The sequence below is a fragment of the Callospermophilus lateralis genome, chromosome 9 (assembly GCF_048772815.1).
Source record: "Callospermophilus lateralis isolate mCalLat2 chromosome 9, mCalLat2.hap1, whole genome shotgun sequence".
NCBI classification, from domain to species: Eukaryota; Metazoa; Chordata; class Mammalia; order Rodentia; family Sciuridae; genus Callospermophilus; species Callospermophilus lateralis.
In genome coordinates, this window is record NC_135313.1 from 33,961,517 (window position 1) to 33,980,609 (window position 19,093).

The following is a 19,093-nucleotide window of genomic DNA, read 5'->3' on the forward strand; positions in this document are numbered from 1 at the left end:
TTACTTCCGAGTCTAAAGCATTGCTTTGTTTGGCCAGGTAGTTCCGGATTATGATGTTTCTCTGTTTGTGATTATTAATAAAGATCTCTTTCACTGTCAAATTCAGGTGTAGGATAAGTAACATTATCCCTTTAGTTCTATTCGTTTTGGTTTGCTGTAGGAGGAGAGGGGAGATAAAAGGAATTCACATAAGGGGCCCCACGCTTGACTTCTGGTGGCCCAAAGAAACTACAATTTCGAGTCAACAGACCTGCGGTTTAAGGCGATTGTATCTTTCCTGTTTTAAAAACGACTGTGCTAACAGAAGTGGTAAGTATGGAATATCATTTATTTTTTTCATTTACTTATTCAGATGTTTGGTGAGCTCTGTGTTGGCACTGTTATAGTTTTCCGGATACTCTAGTGAACATTCTGTTCGGCTAGAGTGTTATTGTCAAGTCAATGGGAAAATATGTAGTATATTAGTGATCAATATTATGGGAGAAAGAAATAGGGCAGGTCTTAGGGTTAAAACAGTTTTAAATAGAGTCAGTAAGACCTGACATTTGAGCGCAGACTTGGAAATGAGGAAATTGGCCCTTTCAGATGTTTGAATGTAAGTCTTCCAAATAAAGGAAATACCCAGTGCCTAGACTCTAAAGTTGGCGTTTGACAGGTTTGTCCTACAAAGAGGCGGGAAGATCAGGGGAAGTAGGAGATTGGGGGCTTGAGTTGAGTAGGCTATTCTCTTCACTTCTATGATGCAATTTAAGACTTTTTCTTTAAAACAGTAAATATAATCGTGTGTGAGTGAACAAGATAGGAAAAAAATGAACTGATTCTTTTTTCTTTTAGGAATAGTATTTTCAAGATTTTCTCTGAAAGACTGAGAAATTAAATCGTACTTCTTGAAACCATCACGAAGAAAAATGGTAAGCTTTACAGAATTCTTTTAAATTAAGTCTTTCATTATAAGTAATTTTTAGAAATTCGGCCAAGGAAAATAAAAATACATGGAAATTTCAGTGACAAGATAAACAAATGATAGATTATCAAAGCATACAATGTAGAATGATTTTTTAAAAATTTTGTTGGTGAATTATAATTTTGAGACCCTGTCTCAAAAAACAAAACAAAAAAAAACTTAAGTTCTGAGACTGGCCTCCAACTTGTTCTCCTGTCCCAGTGTACCTAGTAACTATGACCTTAGGTGTTTGCCACCACACCTGGCAAATTTTTCATACTTTCACTTAAAATACACAGAATTTATTTTTTATGGAAAAAAATTGATAATGAAAAAGATGAGTTGGATTATCAGAAGAGAATAGTAAGTATAATCATTTAAATTGAATTCCTTTGCTCTCAGTCTAAGGAGAGCAACTAGAACTCGAAGAAGAAGAAAAGCAATAAAAGTGCCCTGTTCTTCCCCCAACATATATTCCTATCACCATCTTCAACATAATTCTATTCTGACTATTAGATACTATTTTAAGAAGATAAGTGAGCCCAGTGCCATGAAGCACACCTGTAGTCCCAGCGACTCAAGAGGCTAAGGCCAGAGGATTACAAATTTGAGACCAGCTGCAACAACTTAGTGAGGCCCTAAGCAACTTAGTAAGACCCTGTCTCATAATAAAAAATAGAAAGGGTTGAGAATGTGCCTCAGGGTTAAGCACCCCTGCCAAATAAATAAATAAATAGATAAATAAATAAATGAAAAGGAAAGCCTTTTTCAAATGTTTTTTGCCCTCTCTGGAATAGGATAACAGGATGGCAAAGGTATATACAATCCAAAACAACAAATACTACAGAATATAAAATAAATAAAAAGCAATTAAAGAGCACTATGGTTACCTCTGCAAAGATATAGAAACACTGACAACTTTTTAGCTTTTCTTGTGTATAGTTAAGAAAGGAATTTTTTAAAATCCTATTAGAATTAAACTATCTACGGGAATTGATGGATACTATGTTTTGAAGAAATCATTTCTTACCATTTTCCAACAAAAGTGATGTTGGTGGGGCTGGAGTTGTGGCTCAGTGGTAGAATGCTCGCCTAGCATACACAAGGAATTGGGTTCGATCCTCAGCACCACATAAATGTAAAATAAAGATATTGTGTCCACCTAAAACTGAAAAATAAATATTTAAAAAAATGATGTTTGTGACATAAAGCAATAATATGTGACAATTATTTTTATTTTTTAAAACAGCATTCTTTTTTATTTTTTTAGTTGTAGTTAGACACAATATTTTTATTTATTTTTATGTGGTGCTGAGGATCGAAACCAGTGCCTCACATGTGTGAGGCGGGTGCTCTACCACTCAGCTATAGCCCCAGCTCAATTATTTTTACTTTTATTCATGAAAAATTCAAACCTAAATAATTATTCTTGGGCTGGGGTTGTGGCTCAGTGGTAGAGTGCTTGCCTAGCACTTGTGAGGCACTGGGTTTGATCTTCAGCACTGCATAAAAATAAATAAACGGAAAAAAAAGGTATTGTGTCCATATACAACTAAGAAATTCAAAAAATTATTCTCTTTTTTTTAATATTTATTTTTTAGGTGTAGATGGACATAACATAATGCTTTTATTTTTATATGGTGCTGAGGATTGAACCCAGGTCCCTCCCGTGCGAGGCGAACACTCCACCGCTGAGCCACAATCCCAACCCCCCCCAAAATTATTCTCATCACAGTATTTGCTTCCAAATGTTTTTTAGCAGAGATAACACTTTGCACTAACATTTATGTTTGTCTTTTGGAGTTTTTCCCTGCTGTTGAAATAAATTTGGGGTAAGAAGTACAACTCATCTCTCAGAGCTGATATGTAATTGGGTCATCTTTTAAGCAGTTTTTCTGTTTTTAATTAGATTATCATCTTGAATCCAGTCAGGGAAATAATACAGTATCTGTAGTCACATGAAGAAATCTCATTTGTTCAATATTCTCTCTCCTTTTTAGTCTGTGACATTGCATACAGATGTAGGTGACATTAAAATAGAAGTCTTCTGTGAGAGGACTCCCAAAACATGTGAGGTGAGTACCGTATGTACATATTAAAAATAATGGAATCAGGCATAACTTTCCTATGTTCATATATGAATAACACGACCAATGTAACTGTATATCATGTACTACCACAAAAATGGGAAGTTAGGGGTGGGGTCGTGGCTCAGTGTTAGAAAGCTCTCGCCTAGCACATGCAAGGCACTGGGTTCGATCCTCAGCACCACATAAAAGTAAATAAAATAAAGGTATTGTGTCCAACTACAACTAAAAAATAAATATGAAGAAAAAATGGGTTGGGGTTGTGGCTCAGTGGTAGAGCGCTTGCCTAGCATGTGTGAGGCACTGAGTTCGATTCTCAGCACCACATATAAATAAATAAAGGTCCATCAACAACTAATAAAATATTTTTTTTTAAAAAATGGTGGGGGGCTGGCATGTGGTTCAGCAGTAGAGCATTCGCCTAGCATGTGCAAGGCACTGGTTTCGATCCTCAGCACCACATAAAATAAATAAATAAAATAAAGGTCTAAAAAATGGGAAATTATATTCCATATTCCATGATATGCCAAAATACATTCTACTGTTACGTATAACCAAAAAGAACAAATAAAAAAATCAAGAATGCAAGCTGGGCAATGTGGCACACGCCAATAATCCCAGTGACTCAGGAGGCTGAGGCAGGAGGATTGTGAGTACAAAGCCAGCCCCACCAACTAACTTAGTGAAGTCCTAAGCAACGTAGTGAGACCTATCTCTATAAAATATAAAAAAGGGCTGGGGATGTGGTTAAGGGAAAAAGAGAGAGAGAAAGCTGTGTGTATTCATTTAGTTACTGGTGAAAGGTTATCTTGCCAGGATCTGGGAATACAGTGGTGAACAAGAGACACTCCTTGCTCTTGTGGAGCTAATCTAGCTGGGAAAATAGATAGGACATGAAGACTAAATGATTCTAAAAGGTAAATTAGAGTATTGGGATACAGAATAATACAATAGGAAAGAAGCTAATTAAAGTATGGACAGATCTACCCAAGAAACTAATTATCAAACTTGAGTGCAGAAGGTATGAAATCATCTTAATGGAAAGAGATGTGAAAAGAATATTTTAGGTACTGAGAGTGTAGCTCACTGATAGAGCCATTGCCTAGCATGTGTGAGGTTCTGAATTCAAATCCCAGCACCCCAAAAAACAAACAAAAAAATTCTACATATAGAAGTAGCAGGTACAGAGTCCCCAAGGAAAACCTTCCCCTTTTGGATGAATTGCCAAAATGCTAATAGGCTCAGCATAGTAAGCAACAGAGAAAGGATTATTATCATATGAAATGCAGAGGGGAGCCAGATCACGTAGGCCTTGTTAAGCCCTGCTAATAAGGACTAAGACTTTATATTTTATTTTATTCTGAGAGCAAAGGGAAGCTTTCTAAAGGGTTTTTGGCAGGGAAGTGACATTACCAAAGTAATACCTAAAAGCCATATTTAATATCACTGCTATCATGTTTTTTCAGTAAATATGATTGGTTCTTTATCTAAAGTGCATTTCTGCTGTACTATTTCTCAATCATCATTTTTTATTCTCTTCAGAATTTCTTGGCTCTTTGTGCCAGTAATTACTACAACGGCTGTATATTTCATAGAAATATCAAGGGTTTCATGGTTCAAACAGGAGATCCAACAGGTAAATTTTTCCATTAACTAACATCAGGGGAATTGGATGTATGATATGAAGAAGAGGGTGAAAAGAATAATGGAAAAACAAGGCATGTGGTATCTGTATAATGGGCTCCTTATAACAGCAAGAAACTTTAAAGCAGATGGTATTCACACTTGCCTTTAAATTCTGACTGATATTATTAAGGAGGGTTTTCTTTCTTTTTTTGATAGATGTATTTTATTTTTCTGGTTTGTAAAGTGAAAGCTGGGGAACTACAATATAAAATTTTATTTGTATTTAAAGTGTTATGCTATAAAGTTCCCCTAAGTTTTAGAAATTGAATGGTTTTTTTAACTTCAAATATATCTTTTGGGGGCTGGGGCTGTAGCTCAGTGGCAGAGTGCTTGCCTAGCATGCATGAGGCACTAGGTTCAATCCTCAGCACCACTAAAAATAAACAAAATAAAGTCATGTTGCCCATCTATAACTACAAACAAATTTTAAAAATATATATATCTTTTGATTTTCTTGTCTTATAATATAGGTACTGGAAGAGGAGGTAACAGTATCTGGGGCAAGAAGTTTGAGGATGAATATAGTGAATATCTGAAGGTATATCCCAGTGCGCTTCAGAATTTTATTTTCTCTCTGGTTACACTTGGAGACATTGACAGATGTGTTGTAGTAACACAAGTTGATATTATTACTAACTACTTTTTAGTGTTTGATAAATGAAGTTAGGGAGAAAATATAAATGGCAATTCTAGCCCGACACATTTTTTACTGGAGTCCCACCACCTCATTGATCTTGATAGTGAGCTCATCTTTTGAGTCCAACCTGAAATGTTTAACTTGCAGTATACCAAAGAAGCTTAATGTCTCACCATAAAGTTCCTGTTGAATGTCATGAATCGATGACCTTTTTTGAGAGGGGAAGGAAACATTGTCTCTTAGCTAATCAATTGCTTATTATCAATCCCCATCTTTTATCATCTTGTTAGATGATTGAACATTCATGTAGTAATATAACTTAATACTTGGGGTAGATCTCAAGTATTTTAAAGAATTAATGACTGCATCCTATACCAGTTGAAAACCAGAGATCTTGGGATAGATCTCAAGTATTTTAAATATAAATAATTCCTCACAGTGATAAAATTAGGGATTTTTTATTTTCTTTGTTAACTTTTTTTCTGTATTTTTCAAGCTTTAAAGAATTTTTTTTTTCCTGAAATTAAGAAAATCTAGTGAGGCATGGTGGCAGATGCTTATACTCCCAGCTTCTTAGGAGGCTGAGGCAGGAGGGTGCAAGTTCTAGGGTAGCCTGGGCAATTTAGAAAGATCTTGTCTCAAAATAAAAAGGGATAGGGAGGAGCTGGGATAGTACTACACTTCTGTAATCCCAGTAGTTCAGGAGGCTGAGGCAAGTAGATCACAAGGCCAGTCTCAGCAATTTATCAAGGCCTGAAGCAACTTAGCAAGACCCTGTTTCAAAATAAAAAATTAAAAGGGCTGGGATATGGCTCAATGATTAAGCACATCTGGGTTCAATGCCTGGTACCAAAAAAAAAAAAAAGGCAGGAAATGGGGATGTAGCTCAGGGTAGAGTACTTGCCTGGCTTATGCAAGGCCTTGGGTTCAATCCCCAGTGCCAGGGTTGGGGAGAGAAAATATAGTGCTGCCAGTTTTAGAAAATCAGTTTTACTTCACAGAGATAACTTCAGTTAACAATTTATTGTGCAATCTTTTCAAACTTCATATCTATATAGAGTGATATTTTAGAATTAGAGAAAAGTGATTAGTTTTCAACTAGAACATGCAATTTGGTATATTTTAGTTACATTAAAATATATCTATTATAAAAGTTTAAAACTATTTAGTAATAGAATTGGTATAGCTTTTTAAAATTTCATTTAGTTCTCTGTGTCTATATAAAAAACTACCTGCAAAGTTTTTGCAGTATCAAGGTAAAATATAGAAAGTTTTCTCTATTTCATAAGTTAATGTACATATATATGTATATATTACACACAAAAAAAATAAAATATACTCAAAAAAAATTCTAAAAAACTAATTATTGTTTGAATTGTTTAGAGTTGATAAACTTTTTGAAAAGTCAGACTTATCCTGAATTAGAAACTAAATAGTTTTTTAGATGTGAATTAATGACTGCGTCCTATACCAGTTGAAAACCAGAGATTATGTGGCATAATCATCTATGGAAGTTTTAGAACTGTGAAAGATTAGGGTCTTACCCCTATTAAAAATAGAGAAATACCATCAGTAGGCCAGGTTAGGACATCAGCTTTATTTTCAGGTTCCCCAGTGATTCCATTGTAGGCAGGTTAAAAACCAATATGTTATACACCAGAATAGAGGATGGGGATTAAATTTGCATATATTCTCTTCCAGCAAGTTCATTCTCAAATGCTTACCCAAGAAAAACTCTTGTACATGTGCACCAAGGGACAACAGAAGTGCTCCTGGCACACTGTTTATAATTAAAGTCTGGAAAAAAGCCACATGTCCATTGGTAATAAAATGGGTACAGTTTAGTCTATTCACTAGTGAAATATCACACTACAGTAGGAAAAAACATCAATGAACTACAACTGTGTACACATGTATGAATCTTAGAAACATAGCAGTGCTAAATGTAAAAGCATTTTCGAAAAGATTAAAGTTGTATACAGTTTTGTGGAGTTTAGAAAGTAGCCAAAGGAAACAAAACATAGTCTGGGCCTGTGTAAACCTATTAGAATAATAGTTACCTCCCAGGGAGGCAGAGAAATAGATGGAGCAGAGCACATAATCATCTGCAACACTTTGGTAAATGTTACTCTTCAAGCTGGGAAAAAAATTAATAGATGCTTTTATTAAAATTAATTCTTCGGGGATGTGGCTCAAGCGGTAGCGCGCTCGACTGACATGCGTGCGGCCCGAATTCGAGCCTCAGCACCATATACAAACAAAGATGTTGTGACCGCTGGAAACTAAAACTATTAAAATTTTCTCTCTCTCTCTCTCTCTCTCTCTCTCTCTCTCTCTCTCTCTCTTTAAAAAATAAAAAAAAATTAATTCTTCGATGGTACATGTATTCTTGTTTATGGATCTAGTAATATATTTGGTAGTCATCTTTTAGGGAGATAAAGCATTATTATATTGATGTAACTACACCAATACAGCTTGTCTAATTAGTGTTACCCTATGAGTTGTTAACACTAATCAGTGGAGTTACTTATAGTTTATTTTATTTGGGGGCACCTCCCTATAGCATAGCTCGGTCATGTCTTCAGCTTTATCAATAAGGTCCTTTTAACTCCTGCGCATATTCCCTTGTAAACAAATAGTGTCATGATATTAGTGCTAAATGAATCCTTCCTTAGATCATCCAGTCTTAGGGTTATAGCTGTCCATGGGTAAAAGAACCATAGATAACATTCCCTATGGCCATCAGTGTAAAATAAATTGTTTTAATGCCATATAGTGAGAGAAACTATTCACTATAAGACTCCATCTTTCCCTAATGTTTACATTCAGCTTACTATCTACTTGATCCTCGTGAGCATCTGAATTCTGAATAGACCCTTGAACTAGTCCAACTTCCCTTGTTTTGCAGATAAAGAAACTAGCAAGAGTCCTGTATATGAGAAGAGATTATGGGGAATTTGTTTTGTTGCCTGATTGTTTCATACCAGCACAGTATTCCTTAATATAAATGTAAGGATTATTTCTATCATTGCTAAAAGTGTTTGTGGCTATATTCTCCAAAGTGAAAATGAAATTATTGAGAATTTGCTTTGTTATATAATTTATACAGGCTTTATAGTGATACAGATATATAGAAACTGAACATTTGGATTAACCTAATAGAGCTATTTAATATTTTCTTGGTTTGTTAAACATTGGAAGGTTTGTGCATGTCTTATTTCAGTTTTATATTTGGATTAGTTAAAAACACAGATTAATGCTTTGTTTTTTTTTTTTTCAGCACAACGTTAGAGGTGTTGTATCTATGGCTAATAATGGCCCAAATACCAATGGATCTCAGTTCTTTATCACCTATGGCAAGCAGCCACATTTAGACATGAAATATACAGTATTTGGAAAGTAAGTATTCTCATTATGTTTCTTTTAAACATTTTTTTTTTAGTCATAGATGGACACAATATCTTTATTTTATTTATTTATTTTTATGTGATGCCTCATATGCTAGGCAAGCACTCTACCACTGAGCCGCAACCCCAGCCCTCATTATGTTTTTTTTTTTTAATTAATTTTTATTGTAGGTTGTTCAAAACATTACATAGTTCTTGATATATCATATTTCACACTTTGATTCAAGTGGGATATGAGCTCCCATTTTTACCCCATATACAGATTGCAGAATCACATCAGTTGCACAACCATTGATTTACATATTGCCATTCTGGTGTCTGTTGTATTCTGCTGCCTTTCCTATCCTCTACTTTCCCCCCTCCCCCCTCCCCTCCCCTCTTCTCTCTCTACCCCCTCTACTGTAATTCATTTCTCCCTCTTATATTTTTCCTCCTTTCCCCTCACTTCCTCTTGTATGTAATTTTGTATACCCCTGAGGGTCTCCTTCCATTTACATGCAATTTCCCTTCTCTCTCCCTTTCCCTCCCACCTCTCATCCCTGTTTAATGTTAATCTTCTTCTCATGTTCTTCGTCCCTACTCTGTTCTTAGTTACTCTCCTTATATCAAAGAAGACATTTGGCATTTGTTTTTAAGGGATTGGCTAGCTTCACTTAGCATAATCTGCTCTAATGCCATCCATTTCCCTCCAAATTCTATGATTTTGTCATTTCTTAATGCAGAGTAATACTCCATTGTGTATAAATGCCACATTTTTTTTATCCATTCGTCTATTGAAGGGCATCTAGGTTGGTTCCACAGTCTTGCTATTGTGAATTGTGCTGCTATGAACATGGATGTAGCAGTGTCCCTATAGTGTGCTCTTTTTAGGTCTTTAGGGAATAGACCGAGTAGGGGAATAGCTGGATCAAATGGTGGTTCCATTCCGAGCTTTCCAAGAAATCTCCATACTGCTTTCCAAATTGGCCGCACCAATTTGCAGTCCCACCAGCAATGTACAAGAGTACCCTTTTCCCCACATCCTCGCCAGCACTTGTTGTTTGACTTCCTAATGGCTGCCAATCGTACTGGAGTGAGATGGTATCTTAGGGTGGTTTTGATTTGCATTTCTCTGACTGCTAGAGATGGTGAGCATTTTTTCATATACTTGTTGATTGATTGTATGTCCTCCTCTGAGAAATTTCTGTTCAGGTCCTTGGCCCATTTGTTGATTGGGTTATTTGTTATCTCATTGTCTAATTTTTTGAGTTCTTTGTATATTCTGGATATTAGGGCTCTGTCTGAAGTGTGAGGAGTAAAGATTTGTTCCCAGGACGTAGGCTCCCTATTTACCTCTCTTATTGTTTCTTTTGCTGAGAAAAAACTTTTTAGTTTGAGTAAGTCCCATTTGTTGATTCTAGTTATTAACTGTTGTGCTATGGGTGTCCTATTGAGGAATTTGGAGCCCGACCCCACAGTATGTAGATCATAGCCAACTTTTTCTTCTGTCAGACGCCATGTCTCTGCTTTGATATCAAGTTCCTTGATCCACTTTGAGTTAACTTTTGTGCATGGCGAGAGAAAGGGATTCAGTTTCATTTTGTTGCATATGGATTTCCAGTTTTCCCAACACCATTTGTTGAAGATGCTATCCTTCTTCCATTGCATGCTTTTAGCCCCTTTATCGAATATAAGATAGTTGTCGTTTTGTGGATTGGTTTCTGTGTCCTCTATTCTGTACCATTGGTCCACCCACCTGTTTTGGTACCAGTACCATGCTGTTTTTGTTACTATTGCTCTGTAGTATAGTTTGAAGTCTGGTATAGCTATACCGCCTGATTCACACTTCCTGCTTAGCATTGTTTTTGCTATTCTGGGTCTTTTATTTTTCCATATGAATTTCATGATTGCTTTTTCTATTTCTACAAGAAATGCCGTTGGGATTTTGATTAGCATTGCATTAAACCTATAGAGAACTTTTGGTAATATCGCCATTTTGATGATGTTACTTCTACCTATCCATGAACAGGGTATATTTTTCCATCTTCTAAGATCTTCTTCTATTTCTCTCTTTAGGGTTCTGTAGTTTTCATTGTATAAGTCTTTCACCTCTTTTGTTAGGTTGATTCCCAAGTATTTTATTTTTTTTGAAGATATTGTGAATGGGGTGGTTGTCCTCATTTCCATTTCAGAGGATTTGTTGCTGATATACAAGAATGCCTTTGATTTATGTGTGTTGATTTTATATCCTGCCACTTTGCTGAATTCTTTTATTAGCTCTAATAGTTTCTTTGTAGACCCTTTTGGGTCTGCTAGGTATAGAATCATGTCATCTGCAAATAGTGATAATTTGAGTTCTTCTTTTCCTATTTTTATGCCTTTAATTTCTTTCGTCTGTCTAATTGCTCTGGCCAGTGATTCGAGAACTATGTTGAACAGAAGTGGTGAGAGAGGGCATCCCTGTCTTGTTCCAGATTTTAGAGGGAATGCCTTCAGTTTTTCTCCATTCAGAATGATGCTAGCCTGAGGCTTAGCATAGATTGCTTTTACAATATTGAGGTATGTTCCTATTATCCCTAGTTTTTCTAGAGTTTTGAACATAAAGGGATGCTGTACTTTGTCGAATGCTTTTTCCGCATCTATCGAGATGATCATATGGTTCTTATTTTTAAGCCTATTGATGTGGTGACCTCATTATGTTTTAATTTGATATCTCAGTGCATAAACATGACTGTGAGAGTAGTATAACTAATATTGGAAAGAGCCAAGTGGAAAGAAAGTTAAAACTTCTCTAGACTTGTTTTCCTTTTTTTATAAAAGAGGTATCAGTAATGTTTTTCAGGATTGTTATGTAAATGGATAGTAATATATCCCTTTTCATTAAAAATAGCATTTGGTGGCACATGCCTATAATCTCAGTGGCTCCAGAGGCTGAGTCAGGGGGATCATGAGTTCAAAGCCAGCCTCGACAATTTAGCAAGGCACTAAGCAACTTAGTGAGACCCTGTGTCTAAATAAAATACAAAAAGGGCTGAGGGTGTGGCTCATTGGTTAAGAGTCCCTGGGTTCAATCCCTAATACTAAAAAATAAAAAAATCTCATTTAGCCGCAACAGATCTGAAAATATTTGCTTAAAAATGGTGGACTGATTTGATGGTTCTACTTTGCCAACAATTTTTGAGGTGCCTCTTGTTTTTTTCACCATCTCTAGCTTTCATTTCAAGATCACTTTGTGATAAAAAGACAAAGGATTCTTGCCAGCAGAGTCAGCTTCTTCTTAAAGAACTTTCCAGGGAGACCAGAACTCTGTAATGTGGCCATACTTTACCTATAAGGGAGAGATAGGACACAGAGAAACCTCAGTAAAATAGGTTTCTCAGAATAAGAACGGGAAAATAGATCCTAGGGGGGATATTTAGCAGTTTCTACCACATTTCTGAGAGTTTCTTTTATATAAATTAAATTCTTAAATTATATATGACTTAAATTCATTCAACAAAAAAATTTTTTAACTTTTTTGTAGTTGTAGATGGACAGAATGTCTGTATTTTATTTTATTTTTTGGTGCTGAGAATCGAACCCAGTGCCTCACACATGCTAGGCAAGTACTCTGTGATTGAATTATAGCCCCAGCCCTCAAAAAATATTTACCAAGCTCAATAATCCGAGGCATAATCCTATAATCTGTTATATTTAACAGTTTATATGCTAAGTTAGGTTAAATAAAAATACAGGAGTACAGCTTTTTAAAAAAATTCCATATAATTAAATCTAATTTATATCTTTTTTTTTTTTTTTTTTTTTTTTTTTTTTTTTTTTGATACTGGGGATTGAACCCAGGCTGCTTTCCACTGAGCTGCATCCCCAGTCCTTTTTATTTTTATTAAGTTACTTAGGGTCTTACTAAAATTGAACTTGTCATCCTCCTGGCCTCAGGCTCCCAGATCACTGAGATTACAGCGTGTTTCACTGCATCTGGCTAATTTATACTTTGTTAATAGTCAATCAAGTTAATGAAATATTAGAGCATCCAATTATCTTTGTATATAGGTAATCTAAGTTTTCTTCATTTTCTCCCTAACTGGTCATTCAGAATTATTCATCAGGAATTACCAGGATTTATCTTACTGGATTTGAAATGAAACAATGAAGTGTAACCTTAGGTTCATTAACTTCTTACAGCTGGATTTTCATATACATTTTTCTGGGAAAATGATCCATAGCCTTCCTCTGGTTCTCTAAGGGCCTCATGTCCTAGATACTTTATTAGACTTTATCTGCTTCAATTCTGTGTTTCGTGTGTTGGGGGTGGGGGGGTAACTGAGGATTGAACACAGGGGCACTGTACCACTGAGCTGTATCCCCAGCCCTTATTATTTTTTGAGACAAGGTCTCACTAAGTGCCTAGGCTGGCCTGGAACTCGCAGTTCTTCTGCCTCAGCCTCCAGGTAGCTGGGATTATAGGCCTATGCCACCACTCTCAGCCTACCTGCTCTTTTGTTGCCAGACCTCATTATTTCCTCTGTTTCCTGTTTTTCTTTTAGCCCAGATGATAATTTAAGAACATAGTTGTTTTACATTTAAGAGTAAGGTCAAAAGGTTTTGGTAATAGTAGTTATTGTCACTGAAGCCACTTTCAGGCATTCATTCCTATATTCTTTTTTAAAGTATCACTTTAGTGGAAATGTAAATCAGTTATTTTTTAAAAGTACATGTGTAATCTTGGGAACTGAATTGAGTTGCACAAAGAGGAATAATCTTGAAAAGCCACTTTATATCAGCAAAATTCTACTCAGATTTCCAAAACAGGTATTTCAATATAAATCTGAGTTGTTTTTTTGTTTTGTTTTGTTTTTTGTTTTGGTGGAAATATGAAGTGGGCTTGGTGGAGCTTAACTGTCAATCTTGCTTTCTTGTCTAGAAACAAAAGGAGAAACACAAAATTTAAACAATAAAATGCAAAGTGGTCATGCATGTAGGACCCTTAATGTAGGACAGTCCTTATATACTTTCTCTGTATATTTCCTATAGCAAAGAAATCCCTATGACTGGTATAATATTGTGATGTAATGAGAAAAACATATTTGGTCTTCATCCTTTGTTCCTGTATCAGAGCTAAAACCCTTGGAATTTCCTGAGTGATAGGAATGAAACAAATATTTTGTTATTTATAATAAACTCCTTTCAATCATACTTGAGTTTATACCATGAAGTGATGCCTGGTTAGCCTGTAGAGAGTTTCTGGATGAGAACTGGTTTCCTGAGGAACCAGCCATGTGATTAGAGTTAGCACTTTAAATCCTAGCCCCCTTATCATTCCTCCACCCTGAACTTCCAGGAAGGAGAGAGGATGGGAAATTGAGTTCAGTCACCAATGACCAATGATTTAAAATCCATCATGCCTATGTAAGGGAACCTCCATAAAACCCCTAAATGTCTATAATCTCAGTAATTTGAGAGGCTGAGGTAGGAGGACCACAAGTTTAGGCCCTTAGCAATTTAGCAAGATCCTGTCTCAAAATAAAAAGGGCTAGGAGTATAGCTCAGTGGTTATGGTTTAGATGTGGTGTCCCCATGAAGCTCATGTGTGAGACAATGCAAGAAGGCTTAGAGGAGAAATGATTGAGTTATAGCTTTAACCTAATCTGTGAATTAATCCCTGTTGGGATTAACTGAGTGGTAACTGGAGGCAGATGGTGTGTGGCTGAAGGAAGTGGTTCATTGGGGAGGTATGGTTATGGGATATATATATATAATATTTGTATCTGGCCAGTGTGAGCTGCTTCCTTCTGCCACACATTCTACTGTAATGTTCAGCCTCACCTCCAGCCCCAAGGAATGGAGCCTACTGTCTATGGATGGAGACCTCTGAAACTGTGAGCCTCTGAATAAAACTTTTCTTCTCTACAATTGTGCTGGTTGGGTCATTCTGTCACAGCAGCAAAAAAGTAGACTAAAACAGGGGCAAAGTGCTCCTGGGAAGTCCCCAGTACTAAAAACAAAACAAAACAAAAACACTAAATGAGCCAGGTATGGGGAGCAACCTGTAATTCTACCCACTCAGGAGTCTGAGGTTGACAGTCACACAAACAAGAGCCCAGCCTGGGAAACTTACTTAAGACCCTGTCTAAAAAGTGAGCAAGACTAGGGATTTAGCTTAGAACTAGAGTGCCACTGGGTTCAATTCCCCAGTACCCCAAAACAAAACAAACCCTAAATGGGGTTCAGAGGGCCTCCAGGTTGGTGGACGTGTGCCTGTGCTGGGAAGAGGGCCTGGAGGGAGAGCATGGAAGCTCTGCCCCTCATACCTTGCATTTTGAATTTCTTCCATTTGATGTTCCTGAGTCATATCCTTTATAATAAACTGTAATAGTATGTAAAGCATTCTCCTGAGTTCTGTGAACCATTCTAGCAAATTACCAACCCCAAGGAGTGGCCAAGGGAACATCTAACTTGTAGTTGGTTAGTCAGAAGTACAGATTGCCACCTGGGACTTTAATCTGGCATCTAATGTGGCAGGACAGTCTTGTGGGACTAAGCTGTGAGGCCTGCACTAACCATGAAATGTCAGAATTAAATTAAGGGGCACCCAGGGAAGTGGAGGATTGGGAAAACCAACATATTTGGTATTAAATGTTGGGAGAGTAAATTTGTTATCCCTTTAACTGTTTATACTGGCACCATTGGCTGATATTCTATGTGATTGCTATTAATGCAGCAGATAATTTTAGACACTCTGATCAGAATATTCCTACCCATTTCTCTTGTTGACTGAGGCATAAAAATGAATTTTTATTTCTGGATTTTAATCCATATGTATAGCATAAAAATAATAAAGGGGCTGGGGATGTGGCTCAAGCAGTAGCGTACTCGCCTGGCATGCGTGCGGCCTGGGTTCAATCCTCAGCGCTGTAAGGGTCCGGCGAACGTCGGAGAAAGAGACCACCAAGTGTCCAACTCATGCAATAGCAAAAGGGGTTTATTGGGGATCCATTCCATTCCAGCGCGCTGGGGCTCCCAGCTCACTCAAGAAGGGAGAGCAGCCAAGAGCCCAGAGCAGAGGTCAAGTAGTGCTTAAGTACACTTTTTGGGGAGGGCGGGGGCTTTGCATACATCAAAACAAATCATCATGAGGCGCGGGAAAATTGAACAACAACTCTGAGACATGATTAGTACATTCATTGGCGGGAACAGATTGGGCGGGGGTGATTGGTCACTCCTAAGCGGGGTACACATTCAAACTGATTGGTTTTAGGGCCTAAATGCCTACGTGACAAGCTACACAGGGTCCCAGGTTATTAAACAACCAGAAATCAGTGGGAATATTTACTGGGCAGTTCGGGTATTGTCCTAACAGCTACAGGAATTTCAGGTTTTGGGGGTAGCAGAGGAACTTAACAATACCTGGTCTTTTACTTTTTAACTCAGGCCTTGCAGCTTAGAAACTTTTACAATGCCCGGTCTTTTACACTTTAACTTCTACACTTTAACTTCAATTTCTTTTACCCTTACAAGCACCACATACAAACAAAGATGTTGTGTCCGCTGAAAACTAAAAAATAAACATTAAAAAATTCTCTCTCTCTCTCTCTCTCTCTCTCTCTCTTTTTAAAAAAATAATAATAATAATCAATATTTTTTTGTACATTCAACTAGAGAATTCAGAGAACTATAAAACATGATCCTTTCCTCTTACGGAGATTATAGTGCTACAGATATTTGAATATTATGTTTCAGTTTGAGGAAATTTTCATATATTACATTATTTCTGTTTCAGGGTAATAGATGGTCTGGAGACCCTAGATGAATTGGAGAAGTTACCAGTAAATGAGAAGACATATCGGCCTCTTAACGATGTGCACATTAAGGATATAACTATTCATGCCAACCCATTTGCTCAGTAACTCTAATAGACCTGGGCAAATACTTGGCAAATTGCTGAAACATATGCATTGTGGTTTGCCCACTTTTAATTATGTGAGAGATTTTGTCATTCTGTTGGCTTATAGCAAAGATCATCTATGAGCCGTTGGTACCAAGGGGGAACCCAACAGCTTTTACCCCTATTCTTGGACATATTCTTTACTACTATTATCCAATATATTTTTTAAATTTAATATAAAATATTGCCTTCTGTTTAATTTTTTATTCCATGTAGATATTCAATTTTAAATGTTGAGCTTATATTAAATGCAAGCATTTTTGAACACCCTAAGTACAAGCTACTGCCGTAATTAATCCATAACCTACAAATATTGTCTTCCATGAACTTTTTACTTTACGTTGTTAGAAAGAGAGGAACAAGGTAAAGAGATGGTCTAGAAAGACAAGCCAATCTATTTGCTATTTTTCTCTGGTTGTTAGATTTACAGTAAAGCTCTTGGTGGAAGCAAAAATAACCAAAATGGGGATCAGCGATGCTTTTTATTAAGCAGCCGAGGGACACATTTTCAGGAGAGAAAATGGTGACAGGCTACTACAAGGGTCTGAGTTTTACAGGGTTTAGCAGAGCCTGGCCCTGGGATGAGTTGGTCAGTTACTTTTGATGGGCTCATTTAGGGTGGGACAGGAGGACTGGTAGGGAAGTTTTGGGGCTATTGTACTGGAGACAGCCAGTTCAGTCTAATAGGGGTCAAGTGCCCTTTCCTTTTACGTTCTCCCCATTTTCCCTTCTCCCCATTTTCCCTTCCTGCCTTCCTTTCAGCAGAGGCCTGGGTTTCTAAATGTCAAACGCTCCCATTTACCACAGACATCTCCCTACACACATGGCAGGAAGGCAGGTGGGGGAACAGCTGTAGAAAGGGGAAGTGTCCTGGAGTTTGTTTTCCATGTCCTTCACTTAGAATACAGTAAGCTCAACATTTTTCAACTGATTTGCTCATGGGACATTTTTTAAAAGCGGATCTTTAAAAACATTGAAAAATGCCACGAACTGGTTAAAAGCACCAGTCATGAGTCCTGGTCTGGGTTTGCAACATAGCTGGTCCTAGTACTGTGTGCTTGTAGACAAGTTAACATCTCCAGGTTTATTTAGTTTAGTTTTCTCATCCATAAATTATATTTCTTGAGATTATTGTGAGAATTAAGTGAAATAATTGGTGTAAAGCTCCTGGCAGGTACCAAGTGTTTATACCAGGTAACTGCTTTCCTAACTAACATTCAGGTCTACCATAGGGCTTTTACCTATTCAAGGCTTTTACCTATTCAAGCCATTAACCAGGCTCTGTTGATTTTGTCAAGAACCACATTCCATTATTAAAAGCTTGGTCCTTGTACCAGATGTCAATCCAATAATGAGGCCATGGTTTTGAGAAAAATGAAAAAGAAGTTTTATCACTTTGCTAGCAAAGGAGAAACAGGGACTCCTGTCCCAGAGGCTATAATTCTGTCCATCATCTGGGACAGGAGGCTTTTTAAACAGGTGATTCAAAGGGTACATTCCAGGTATTTCCCTTTAGGAGTTGTAATTCACTTATTAATTTAGGAGATAATAATTTCTGAGGTCTTCAAGTGCCATGCCAAAGTCTGAATTACTTCCTTCCTATAGGCGGGGGGGGGGGGGGGGGGGGGGCGGGGGGGTTCTCTAGAAAAAAAAAAAAACAGCCTGGGGTAGAGATGAAAGGTAATCCCCTTTCCCCTTGAGGTTAGAGAGGAGATAAGAGATTAGGGAGGAGCAGGAAGAGAAACATCCATTTTAACAATAAATTGCAGTAGCTGAGCAGCAACTGCTACACACCTACAGCTTGGTCACCTTGACTGGGTTTTTAAATATTCCTAAAAGTGACACCAATTACACTTTATATTTTCTCATAATTTTTCTTTTACACCTTTTTTCAGTTCACTTGGTCTTAACACTACAGAAGCCTGGTGTGACGCTGAAATGCTTGAATGTTTATGGTCTTTTCCTACAAGATCTTGCTCACTCAATTCTTTATCTTTTAAAATTTTAGGAAAATCTTTCCAACCCAATTTCAGTGCGTGTGGTGCCTAGCCACTAAAAACTGTTTTGTTTGCGATGCTGGGACCAAACTGAGGACACTAATTTTAAGTAGGTCTTAGAATCTTAGCAAAAGCCCAAACCAAGCCAATTACTAATTCAGAGCTAATTTGACGCTGGTGGTAAAGCGTCCTTTTAATGGCTGCAGTTAAGGAACAGAGCTATTTTGTATCCAGCTTCCCTCACTTTACTAGCGTTCAAAAACCCAGTTTTTAATGAGCTTGGACAGGATTTCTCTCCGGTTCTAACCCCCTTTCCTCGGAATCCAAGGGACCACCTGGCGCCTGCGCATAGTGCCGCGTGCATGCCCCGCCCTTCGCGCATGCGTGCCCTACCCCGCGGCCACGACGCCTTTGC

The 19,093-nt window shown here is 37.2% G+C and overlaps 1 protein-coding gene across 2 annotated transcripts; it reads left to right on the forward strand.

The window, feature by feature from the left end:
* Positions 1–10: 10 nt before the first annotated feature.
* Positions 11–16,945, forward strand: Ppil3 (peptidylprolyl isomerase like 3). Of its 2 annotated transcripts, none has more exons than XM_076866566.2 (7): positions 11–309; positions 835–911; positions 2,944–3,018; positions 4,573–4,666; positions 5,187–5,254; positions 8,634–8,752; positions 16,517–16,945. In XM_076866566.2, the coding sequence occupies exons 2-7, from the start codon at positions 909–911 to the stop codon at positions 16,641–16,643; spliced, it is 486 nt and encodes a 161-aa protein (XP_076722681.1). In that variant the 5' UTR covers positions 11–309; positions 835–908; the 3' UTR covers positions 16,644–16,945. The 2 variants fall into 2 exon arrangements, with proteins under 2 accessions (XP_076722681.1, XP_076722683.2); XM_076866568.2 differs by lacking the exon at positions 16,517–16,945 and adding an exon at positions 14,557–14,634.
* The last annotated feature ends 2,148 nt before the right edge of the window (positions 16,946–19,093 follow it).

What these genes read in the sequence shown, in the direction of transcription:
- Ppil3 (XM_076866566.2), top strand. An exon ending in TCAAACAGGAGATCCAACAG is followed by an intron (nt 4,667 to 5,186) that starts GTAAATTTTTCC and finishes CTTATAATATAG; the next exon opens with GTACTGGAAGAGGAGGTAAC. An exon ending in AATATAGTGAATATCTGAAG is followed by an intron (nt 5,255 to 8,633) that starts GTATATCCCAGT and finishes TTTTTTTTTCAG; the next exon opens with CACAACGTTAGAGGTGTTGT.